This window comes from Rhinopithecus bieti, unplaced genomic scaffold (assembly GCF_001698545.2).
Source record: "Rhinopithecus bieti isolate Rb0 unplaced genomic scaffold, ASM169854v2 scaffold_26546, whole genome shotgun sequence".
NCBI classification, from domain to species: Eukaryota; Metazoa; Chordata; class Mammalia; order Primates; family Cercopithecidae; genus Rhinopithecus; species Rhinopithecus bieti.
In genome coordinates, this window is record NW_016812367.1 from 2,116,064 (window position 1) to 2,127,811 (window position 11,748).

Sequence of the window (11,748 nt, forward strand, 5' to 3'; positions counted from 1 at the left end):
GGAGATCGAGACCATCCTGGCTAACATGGTGAAACCCCGTCTCCACTAAAAATACAAAAAAAATTAGCCGGGTGTGGTGGCAGGAGCCTGTAGTCCCAGCTACTCGGGAGGCTGAGGCAGAAGAATGGCGTGAACCCGGGAGGCGGAGCTTGCAGTGAGCCGAGATTGTGCCACTGCACTCCAGCCTGGGCAAGAGAGCAAGACTCCGTCTCAAAAAATAAATAAATAAAAAATAAAAACACGAGCAAAAATACCTAGAATGCCAATCATCCAGAATCTGTAAGATCAGAAGCAGCTTTTTTTCTTTTTTTTTTTTTTTTTGAGATGGAGTCTCGCTCTGCCGCCCAGGCTGGAGTGCAAGTGGCCAGATCTCAGCTCACTGCAAGTGCTGCCTCCCGGGTTCACACCATTCTCCTGCCTCAGCCTCCCGAGTAGCTGGGACTACAGGCGCCCGCCACCTCACCTGGCTAGTTTTTTGTATTTTTTTAGTAGAGACGGGGTTTCACCGTGTTAGCCAAGATGGTCTCGATCTCCTGACCTCGTGATCTACCCGTCTCAGCCTCCCAAAGTGCTGGGATTACAGGCTTGAGCCACTGCACATGGCCAGAAGAGGCTTTTTCTAGCCACTCCTTTGCAAGGACACAAGTTGGTTCCAACAGAAGTGACAAATTCCTTAAGAAAATAAGTTACTGCAAGAAAATATTCTCACAAAATACACTCCCATAGAAGGAGAAGAAACACTTAATGACATCTTTGTATCAAGAGCCTCATATACATTTACTTGATTGAATCTATAAACCTATTCTGAGGTGAATGGCATTATCTTCATTTATAGTTGGGGAAATTCAAGTTCAGGGAAGCTACAGAAATTGCCCGAGGTTGCAAACCTGACAAACCAGAGCCCAAATCTGAACCCAGGCCTGTCTGCTCTCTCTCTCCATCATACTAAGTTGCTATTTTTCCACAGGGATACAACAGAAAAGACCTAACTCCATCCTTCTCTTTGACTCTCCCTTCCTTGGCAATGCTACACCATGCTGTTCCTTCCCGGTGTTTTTCAACCTCTCCTTCAGACACAGAAAATTATCTACCACATCTGTCCTACACAGAAAGACCCACAGCGTGTTATGAAATTTTTGTTATAAAACATTTAATGTTAACCTACAATACAATGTAAACTTTTATGAAAAAAATTTAAAGTACACTAGATTTCTTCAGTAAATTATCACATGACTATTCAGGCGCAGTACAAGTTGGGGCACTGCATCCTTTGTGGATGGATTTCCGTTGCTGCGTTCCTCACAAGTCCTAAAAAACCAGTTGTAGAGTGGAGCTCCTTGTTCAAGCACCGGATAACGATGCCCCTGATTTTGCATTCTGGGGGTAATCGCTCCTTCTCAGTCATTTTCTGAAACTCTCTGCTTGGCCTTGGCACCATTAGCAATTTTCACAACTGCTCAGTTGAAGGCTCTAGGTTCTTTTAGCTTAGTTTTAAAAGGTAAGTGTTATCCTCTGGCCATCTCTTATTCAAATATCATGGCGGAGGCAAGCAAGGAGAAAGAAGTATTTGCTAGAGGAAATTCTGCAGAAGTGGAAGAAAAGATCAGAAGGGCTCCACTGAGGGTACAAATATTCAACTGACTCCCATCGGGTGTCTTTGCTTGGTCACTTCCCATGGCTATTCAGCTGAATCTACAACTTCAGTCTTGGGAGTGCGGAACAAAACTTGAAACAAGTGCTTTTAGTTGATTGCTTGCCATTTGGAAACAACAGCTGAAATATCCCAGAGGTGATGTGGAAACAAGAGCAAATGCTTGCAGATCATCGGCTTCTCAGTGTCTTCTCCCTTGCAGGTCCCGTCAAAATCCCAAAAGTCCTTAGGAGTGACACAGATTGTACTGGCATTAAGTGACAAAATGTGCAGCCTGTATTTGACTTAGGAGGAAAGGAAATGGCATGTAGGCAGCAGCACTAGGGTCAGCAAGACCGGTCTAGGGTCTCAGTAAAACAGAACTGTTTCAAATGGGACTAGACAGGGGCATGTGCTTCTGGTGAAGCCTCTTGAAACCTGAAGTAAATGGGTAGGCCACCCCAACAGTTGTACTGACATAAAGGAGACCCTTCTTAATATTCTGGCAGCTGACTTCCTTCACTGCTATCAAAAGGCAAGAGGCATAAAGTGCACATTGTAGAGTAAGATGAGACCGAATTATGACGGAAAAAAAATCATAGCTTCCCCGAAGAGGTGTGGACAAGATACCTATACAGTGTACCTAGCCTCACAAAGGTTCTTAATACCCTCCTGTGTGCTGCCAGGGAAAAGCTGTGAATTCCAGATGGGGAGGAAGGCTCTGACTTCAGTGGGAAAATTCTTCAGCATGGTTGTCGGCAGGAAAGTTGCACGTAAGGTTATCCTCATGTGGAGAACGTGGGTTATCCTGCTGTTCATTCCAGATACATTTTATTGACAACAGTCAGATGGTGAGTCCCACTCGTCTGGCCTTGGGAGAGCAGAAAACCAAGTGGAAGAACAACAGGTAGCCAGGGACAGAGTTAAATTTTCCGAGAGATGGTGTTCTAGACAGCTACGCCAAGCCCACTGGCAATTTCTCAGGCTCTCCAGGTTAATTTCTGTGGGGTGCCTTACTCTGTCATGTGGGATTTACCCCAACAACTCAGGACTGCAGTGGATAGTAACCATATAATTGCTACCAAAAACAGTGGTCCTTAGGTTTTAGTTAAGCAAGAGAGAAAGCCTTCAGACTACAACTCTAGCAAGTTATGCTTTATGTTGATCTGAACCCCCGTCCTCACAGCATACTAGGAACTACAGTAACGTCAGTTGGTTGCAGTGGTACGAGCCTGCACCAGTCTAGCTACAGAACACTTTGGAATACTTGTCAGAGCGCACTGGCATCTGTTAATACATGGCCTGATCCATGTACCCATTACCATAAACTGAACCACAGACGAGATATCCAGAGGTTAAAAAAAACCCTATTACTTCAACAGAGCAATAGAGAGAAAGGATAAAAGCTGCCTCCAGAAGGTGGCTGCATCGGAAATGAAAATGTGCCTTCCAATAGATTACACAGGCTGGGAGTTCTGTCTTGGCTCCCTTCAAGGCCTCTGGTGCTTTCTATCCTTAAAACAATAATACACTTCCACTGAGACAGGCAGGGCACTCTCCTGTGGTTCTGCTGGCTCCACCACAGGCCCTGCTAGTCCTCTGGAAAGGCACCAGGCTTGGCAATTCAGGAAAGCCCAGGGCTGGGAGGAGCAGCATGCACGTGTCAGAAGAGGAATGAAGAGCTGCTATCCTTTGGTTCGGACCCCATAACCACCACCTGGTACAGACTCCAAGGAAAAGCTGCAGTTGTGTGTAAAGATGAGTTCCACCACATACATAGGTGTATCTACACATACAGCCTTTGCAGGGCCACAAACCCAGATTTCCTCCTACTGCTCCAAGTGGGGTGCACAGGTGGTAAGAAAGGACAGCAAGTGCTGGACCAAAAAGAATGACCTCTCTGGGAACATGAGAGGGACAATGGCAGAAATAAGCACAAACCAGCCCAGGGCACTTTTATTACACTATTGTGGGCTAAGGAGCCCAGGGCATAAACTCATGGGTTTAAAGAATTGGCTCTTTATCAAATAAAGGAAAAAAAAAATACACCTATGTCAGCCTTATTCCTTTGGTCATTATAAAACAGAAACAAAAGTTATTGAAAAATTGTGGGCAGTTCAAGGAACATCTCTGCTTCTCTGCTTTCTCTTCCCTCTCTTCCCCAGAGGCAGGAGAAGCAAGTCCTCAGGAGATGTTGCAAGTAGCTGGTTGATGGAGGTTTTTCACTTTTATTTTCCATAAAAGCAAGAATGAATGAGAACTAGTGGGAATGTCCCCTTCCCAGCTGGGACAATGGATGGGTTGAAGGTGAAGAGTCTCTGTTCACTGGAAGGTGCGTGCGCAGAGGCCATAGGAAGGGTGGGCTTGCCAAGTGGGTACGTTTGTTGCCAACCTTGCGCGCGCACACACAGGCTGTGACTCTTGTGGGCAGCATGGTTTCTGATCCTTCCTAAGGATGCAGCAGTCTTTTAAAAAAAATATTGTATTATAATAATAATAATAATATGAATTTCTCTCTCTCTCTTTTTTTTTTTCTGTTTTGTTGTCGTCATTTTCTTTTTTCCCTATTTCATTTAGGGACTGGGGTAGGAGGGGAGAGGAAGAAAAAAATGTCATTCGTCAGTTAGGTCCTGAACAAAAAGAACTTCTGTGTGGCTGAGTCCGGCTTCCTGTAGCGTAGGGGGATTGGGCCACTCCTCTGAAGGGATGCAGGGCAGCACTCGCCTGGGAAAATTGGCTTCAATCTGAAACTTTTCAGGGCTTTCCTTCAAGGAGAATAAGAAGTCGTGGATTACCTGCAGAGGTCATATAGAAGAAGGGCGATGAGAAAAAAAACACACATACACATACACACACACACGCACAACTCTGAAGTCAAATATCCCCCAACTCTCCCCAGGATGACTTATATGAAAGAATCACATCACACTGGAATTCTAGATCTTTTCATTCCCCACAGCATACGCATGGGGCAGCCCTTTTAAAAGAAATCACACAAGCCCAACACTAGTCCTACTCTGAATTCATCTGTCTCTTCTGTGACGTGTCTGATAAAATGCTAACTTAGAAATCATCACAAAGTTACAGAAAAGTTGGAAGTATAGGATACAGAATTTTTTTCTTTATATCAGTTGAGAGTGAAGTGCCAACTGTAAGACACATGGCCTCAAGTATTCTGAGGTGATCACAGACTCACAGGACAATCTTCTATGTAACCATAACTTGGCTCTCAAAATCAGGAAATGTAACTGACACATTATTATTATAATATAATATATTATCATTTCAGACCCTATTCAAGTTTTGCCAATTATCTTTTACATAATAGCAAAAGGATCCAGTTTTTGTTTTTTTTCTTGAGACAGAGTCTCACTTCTGTCCCCCAAGCTGGAGTGCAGTGGCATGATCTCAGCTCACTGCAAGCTCCGCCTCCCAGGTTCACACCATTCTCCTGCCTCAGCCTCCCAAGTAGCTGGGACTACAGGCACCGGCCACTATGCCCGGCTAATTTTTTTGTATTTTTAGTAGAGATGGGGTTTCATCGTGTTAGTCAGGATGGTCTCAATCTTCTGACCTCGTGATCCGCCTGTCTCGGACTCCCAAAGTGCTGGGATTACAGGCGTGAGCCACTGCACCCATCCAAGGATCCAGTTTTAAGCCCATCAATCAACGTGTGGATAAAGAAACTGTGGTATATATATATACACCATGGAATACTTCTCAGTCATAAAAAGGAATGAATTAACAGCATTCACAGCGACCTTGATGAAAGTGGACATTATTATTCTAAGTGAAGTAACTAGAAATGGAAAACCAAACATTGTATGTCCTCACTGATATGTGGATGCAAAGGCAAAAGAATGATACAAGGGACTTTGGGGATTTGGGGGGAAGAGTGGGAAGGGGCGAGGGATAAAAGACTACAAATAGGGTATAATGTATACTGCTTGGGTGATGGGTGCACCAAAATCTCACAAATCCCACTAAATAACTTATGTAACAAAACACCACCTGTTCCCCAATAACCTATGGACAAAAAAATACAATAAAATAAACGTGTTGCACCTCATATGAATCTCCTCTCTGTGGGAATGCCCTCCTTACCCTGCTCTGGCTCTGACAAGGTACAAGTAAAATCCTTAGTGAGAAGGGAGGCAGTATCAGGAGAGTCCATGATGCTAAAATTTAAACTGTGTGTGAGATGCCTGTGGAACAGGCCACTGCCATCTCTCCTTGTCTGCTCTGTGGCCCCTCCATCTAGCAATCTACTTCTAACAACAATTCTGCCAGCCTCTTTCAGATCAACCCCAAAGTTGATGAACGTGTCATTCAAGCTATTTTTCAATTTTGGGAGGAATCTATTCCTATTTTCTTTTTGATACACCTCCCACAATGATGAATTCTCTGGGTTTTATTTCCCTCTGTGTAAAGCAGCCCTTTATTTCTTAAACTTAGCTCTTTAGGGACTTTTTTTTTCCCCCAGACAGGTCTCACTCTGTCACCCAGGCTGGAGTGCAGTGGCGCAAACACGACTCACTGCAGCCTCGACCTCTCGGGTTCAAGCAATCCTCCTGTCTCAGCCTCCCAAGTAAGTGGGACCACACATGTGCAACACCATGCCTGGTTAGTTTTTAAAAATGTTTGTAGAGACAGAGTCTTGCCATGTTGCCCTCCTGAGGGATTTTTAAAGGGCTATAATCCAAAATTTAAACAGTAAATCCATGTTCCTCTTATCTAATCCATTCCTGATTTTATAAACTTCTGATATTTTAGTCTATCAGCCTCACTCATTTTCAGTTTCCTTCTCTCTTTGCAATTCCCACTAACATGCACTCTTTCTTAAGATGCATCAATTAGACTTACACCAAGTATTCTTGGTATGAAACCAATATGGGTTTGATATAAGAGTGAAAAAAAAAACACTTTTTTTTTTTTTTTGAGATGGAGTCTTGCTCTGTTGCCCAGGCTGGAGTGCAGTGGGAGGATCTTGGCTCACTGCAACTTCTGCCTCCTGGGCTCTAGCGATTTTCCTGCCTCAGCCTCCTGAGCAGCTGGGATTACAGGCACGTGTCACCATGCCTGGCTAATTTTTGTATTTTTCGTAGAGATGGGGTTTCACCATGTTGGCCAGGCTGGTCTCGAACTCCTGACCTCGTGATCCACCCACCTTGGCCTCCCAAAGTGCTGGGACTACTGGCATGGGCCACCTAGCCTGGCCAGAGACAGGGTTTCATCAGGCTTGTCTCGAACTCCTGAGCTCAGGTGACCCACCCACCTCGGCCTCCTAAAGTGCTGGGATTACAGGTGTGAACAACCACGCCCGGCCAAAAAAATACTTTCTGATTCCTTTTTAATCACTGCTTGAGAATACCTGGCACAAACTTGGCTTTTGTTTTTCTTTTTTTTTTTGAGATGGAGTCTCACTCTGTCGTCCAGGCTGGAGTACAGTAGCATGATCTCGGCTCACTGCAACCTCCGCTTCCCAGGTTCAAGCCATTCTCCTGTCTCAGCCTCCGGAGTAGCTGGGATTACAGGTGCATGTCACCATGCCCCGCTAATTTTTGTATTTTCAGTAGAGATGGGGTTTCACCATGTTGGCCAGGCTGGTCTTGAACTCCTGGCCTTAAGAGATCCACCTGCCTTGGCATCCCAAAGTGCTGGTATTACAGGCATGAGTCACCGCACTCGGCTGGCATTTTTTATTTACTAATGGCAAAGGGTTGATAACCATCAGGAAACATTACATTACTACCAGAGGTCCCTTTTGGTTTGCAATGGACAGAAAAATTAGTTCTGGGCTTTGGATCTCTTACACATTTGTTTAAAACAAAGTCAGTTGCCTCTTTTATGACCACTCATGGGACCTGGCAATTGTTCTGCAGCGTATCCCTTTTATCTTAGCATTTCACTACTTTCCAGAGCTGAGCATTACCCACAAATCTGTCACTCCTCGAGATTATTTACAAAGGACCAAGTTCACAGGAAGATGATACAAGGCCTTTTTTTTTTTGAGACAGAATTTTGCTCTCTTCACTCAGGCTGGAGTGCAATGGCACGATCTCTGTTCATTGCAACCTCCGCCTCCTGGGTTCAAGCGATTCTACAGCGTCAGCCTCCTGAATAGCTGGGATTACAGGCCTGTGCCACCACGCCTGGCCAACTTTTGTATTTTTAGTAGAGATGGGGTTTCACCATGTTGGCCAGGCTGGTCTCAAACTCCTGAACCCAGGTGATCCACCCACCTCGGCCTCCCAAAGTGCTGGGATTACAGGCGTGAGCCACCGCGCCCGGCCGACACAAGGTCTTTAAGGGTACTAAAAAACACTACAGCATTATTAGGTTTTATGTAATTATCTCTGTGAGTGTTAAATTCCAGGCCGGCACTATCAGGACACTGCTACTTTTACACTTCTTTCCATCTCTAAGCCCCATTTATGAGCAAGCATTTCTCTTAGACTCATCTCAGTTGGCCATGATACTCTTTTTAAAAAAACAGCTTTTAGTGAGGAACCCATTTAAAAGTCTTCAAGGATCAAATAGTTAATGAATGGCTGGTTCCCTCTTGGCCGTAAGCCTATTCTGTTCCACAGTTCTAACAAATTTTTCCTCCAAAACTCTCAGGAGAGTAAATTTTGTTAGGTTTTCATTCTTTTTTATTTTTGGGCCAGAGTTTCACACTTGTTGCCCAGGCTGGAGTGCAATGGCATGATCTCGGCTCACTGCAACCTCTGCCTCCCAAGTTCAAGCAATTCTCCTGCCTCAGCCTCCCAAGTAGGTGGGATTATAAGCATGCGCCACCACGCCCTCCTAATTTTGTATTTTTAGTAGAGACAGGGTTTCTCCATTTTGGTCAGGCTGGTCTTGAACTCCTGACCTCAGGTAATCCATCCGCCTTGGCCTCCCAAAGTGCTGGGATTATAGGTGTGAGCTACAGCACCTGGCCTAGGTTTTTCATATATAGTTTTATCTATCAGAATTTTTGGGGTAGAAATTCCATGGAGTTTGTGTGTACAATAGCAGAATTGCTAGTGAACATGAAAGCTAAACTACATATACAAACCCATAGTTAAGAAACGGGACACCAGGGGAAGGAAATTAACACTAATTAACCACCTACTACATGGTGGATACTGTGTGAGGCACATCCATGTTATCTCAATTTAAAAATCCAAAGTTAGAGACATGGGGCTGAATGCAGTGGCTCACACCTGTAATCCCAGCACTGTGGGAGGCTGAGGCAGGTGGATCACTTGAGGTCAGGAGTTTGAGACCAGCCTGACCAACATGGTGAAACCCCATCTCTACTAAAAAAAAAAAAAAAATACAAAAATTAGCCAGGCATGGTGGTGGGTGCCTACTTGGGAGGCTGAGGCAGGAGAATTGCTGGAGCCCAGGAGGCAGAGGTTGCAGTGAGCTGGGATAGTGCCATTGCGCTCCAGCTAGGGTGACAAGGCGAAACTCTGTCTCAAAACAAACAAAGTTAGAGACATGAGCACTTCCCCTAATATAAATAAACGCATAAACGAGAGAGAAATAAAACAAGGAAGCCATTTGCTTCTCTCTTACCAGAATGTTTCATAACTTTAATTCTGTATTAGTTCTCTGAGTCTTACATTCTGTACTGGCCAGTAAGCTCCATGAATTCCAAAACCATGTTTCACTCATCTGAATGATCCCGAGTATCTAGCTCAGTGTATGATACACCTATCTGCAGTTTAAACTTATCAGAGGGCAGATTATAGTTCCAGTTCACTAATGGGAAATCTGAGGCCCTGTAAAAGTTTTGCAACTTGCCCAATGTTGTCCAGTTAAACAAACAGAAGCAATGAATGTACTACCCAGCCTCACCTGACTACAGTGCATCCTCTTTTAATTATGAGGTTTACCCTTGATTATTTTGAGTGATCAGGAAAACTGCAGAATCCACTACAGCTATAAATTTGGAAAGGTGACATACTGACTCTCAATATAAACAAATTTTCTTTTGGTTACAAATACCAAAAATAGTAGTGAGTATTTAAGTGCTTACTAGGAGCCAGGCACAATGTTGAGAATTTAATCCTAACAACAATCCTACTAGGGAGTGCCTATTATTATTATTATTATTATTATTATTATTATTATTATTGACAGGGTCTCTCTCTGTCGCCCGGGCTGGAGTGCAGTGGCACGATCTTGGCTCACTGCAACCTCCGCCTCCCCGGTTCAAGTGATTCTCCTGCCTCAGTCTCCTGAGTAGCTGGGACTATAGGCGTGTGCCACCACGCCCAGCTAATTTTTGTAATTTTAGTAGAGGCGAGGTTTCACCATGTTGGCCAGGCTGGTCTCAAACTCTTGACCTCAAATGATCCACTCACCTTGGCCTCCCAAAGTGCTGGGATTACAGGCATGAGCACTGTGCCATGCCATGCCTATTATTAAACCCATTTTACAGATGAAGAAATTGAGGCTTAGAAATTAAGTAAACTGACCAAGGAAACAAACTTAGTAACCCTGGAAGAATGAAAATTTGATCCTCATGCTGTGAGACTGAGTTTCTGTTTTTAAGGACTTCCACGTGGAAATGACAAACACTATTACATGGCTATCATATATACAAAGTAGCCTCAGAAAATGGGGCCTCAGAAAATGAGTAGAAAGAGAAAGACAACTGCATCCAAACTGCAAGTGCACTTATATTCAGGTATGTCATTCCAGTGCTTTTAGGTAACTGGAGACAGAGCTTTTTCTACAGAGCAGGGGTCTGGCGGGATTCTGAAGCCAATGCAGGAAGACAGCATAGAAGAGCCTCCCATCTTCAAACACACAAGTCTTTTGAGGGACTTATGTAAGGTACCTTTTTTTCTTAGCAGAGCCCAAACATAATTAAACAAAAACTTAAACATTGCTTTGAGTTGGAAGCTAGAACTGAAGGAGCCTACAGCAGTCCACTCTGCAGTACTGTTCCTGGTGTCCACTGATGGCACACCCATCTCTCTCTCTATTCCCTGTTCATCAGAGCAGCAGACACACCAACACCACTCTCAACAGTCAGTAAAAGCTCCAAATCTATAGCCCAGATGCTACATACACTTCACAGAACTTAGGTGGTCCTTACTGTTAGAGACTGTGAAAAGTGGAATCGTCTCTCTACTCGAGAATCATTGGGCAATTTGAAGATGATCTTGACACTTTCAGGGTCATCAGGGGAAGGTTCAGGGGGCAGGCATTCCAACTTCCTTTCCTTTTCCTCCTGTAAATTCTGCAGAGACACAAAGCAAAGGTGAGGCTACGGCTCAAGAAATAAATACAATGACCATGTAGCTTTATTATGCAGTCGTCAGAAGAAAAATTAATGTTTAAGTATTCTACGAAAAACTTCTTGGGAATAGTCAAAAACAACCTAAATTTAAAGTACAATTGCATCTCATGTATTATTTATTATGTCTAGGTATTTGTTTGAGAAAAAGGGGAAAGGGAGCAGAGTGCCATGGTATGTGCCTGTAGTTCCAGCTGCTTGAGAGGCCACAGCAGGACTGCTTGAGCCCAGGAGTTTCAGGGTGTAGTGTGCCATGACTGCGCTAGTGAATAGCCACTGCACTCCAACCTGGGCAACACAGTGAGACCCCATCTCTTAAAAAAAAAAAGAAATACATTGCTAGGGAACAAAAACAACAACAACAAAACAAAACAAAAACAAAAAGATAATGAGTAAAATGCCAAATCAGCTAATACTGGTATTAAGAATGAATATTTAGGGTCAGGCATGGTGGCTCACGCCTGTAATCCCAGCACTTTGGAAGGCCAAGACAGGCAGATCACGTGAGGTCAGGAGTTCGAGAGCAGGCTGGCCAACACGGCAAAGCCTGTCTCTTTTTTTAATTTTTTTTTTTTTTTTTTTGAGACAGAGTCTCGCTCTGTCACCCAGGCTGGATGCAGTGGCCAGATCTCAGCTCACTATAAGCTCTGTCTCCCGGGTTTACGCCATTCTCCTGCCTCAGCCTCCTGAGTAGCCAGGACTACAGGTGCCTGCCCAGCTAGTTTTTTTGTATTTTTTAGTAGAGACAGGGTTTCACAATGTTAGCCAGGATGGTCTCGATCTCCTGACCTCGTGATCCACCCGTCTCGGCCTCCCAAAG

At 44.2% G+C, this 11,748-nt stretch overlaps 1 protein-coding gene across 1 annotated transcript in view; it reads right to left on the reverse strand.

Moving 5' to 3' along the window:
* Positions 1 to 1,128: 1,128 nt before the first annotated feature.
* FAF2 (Fas associated factor family member 2) overlaps positions 1,129 to 11,748 on the reverse strand; it is a 63,370-nt gene continuing 52,750 nt past the window's right edge. Inside the window, exons 10-11 of the mRNA XM_017896136.1 lie at positions 10,728 to 10,871; positions 1,129 to 4,425 (exon numbers count right to left, since the gene is read on the reverse strand). Coding sequence (XP_017751625.1) covers positions 4,243 to 4,425; positions 10,728 to 10,871 — 327 coding nt within the window. The 3' untranslated portion in view covers positions 1,129 to 4,242. The remainder of the gene's footprint in view (positions 4,426 to 10,727; positions 10,872 to 11,748) is intronic.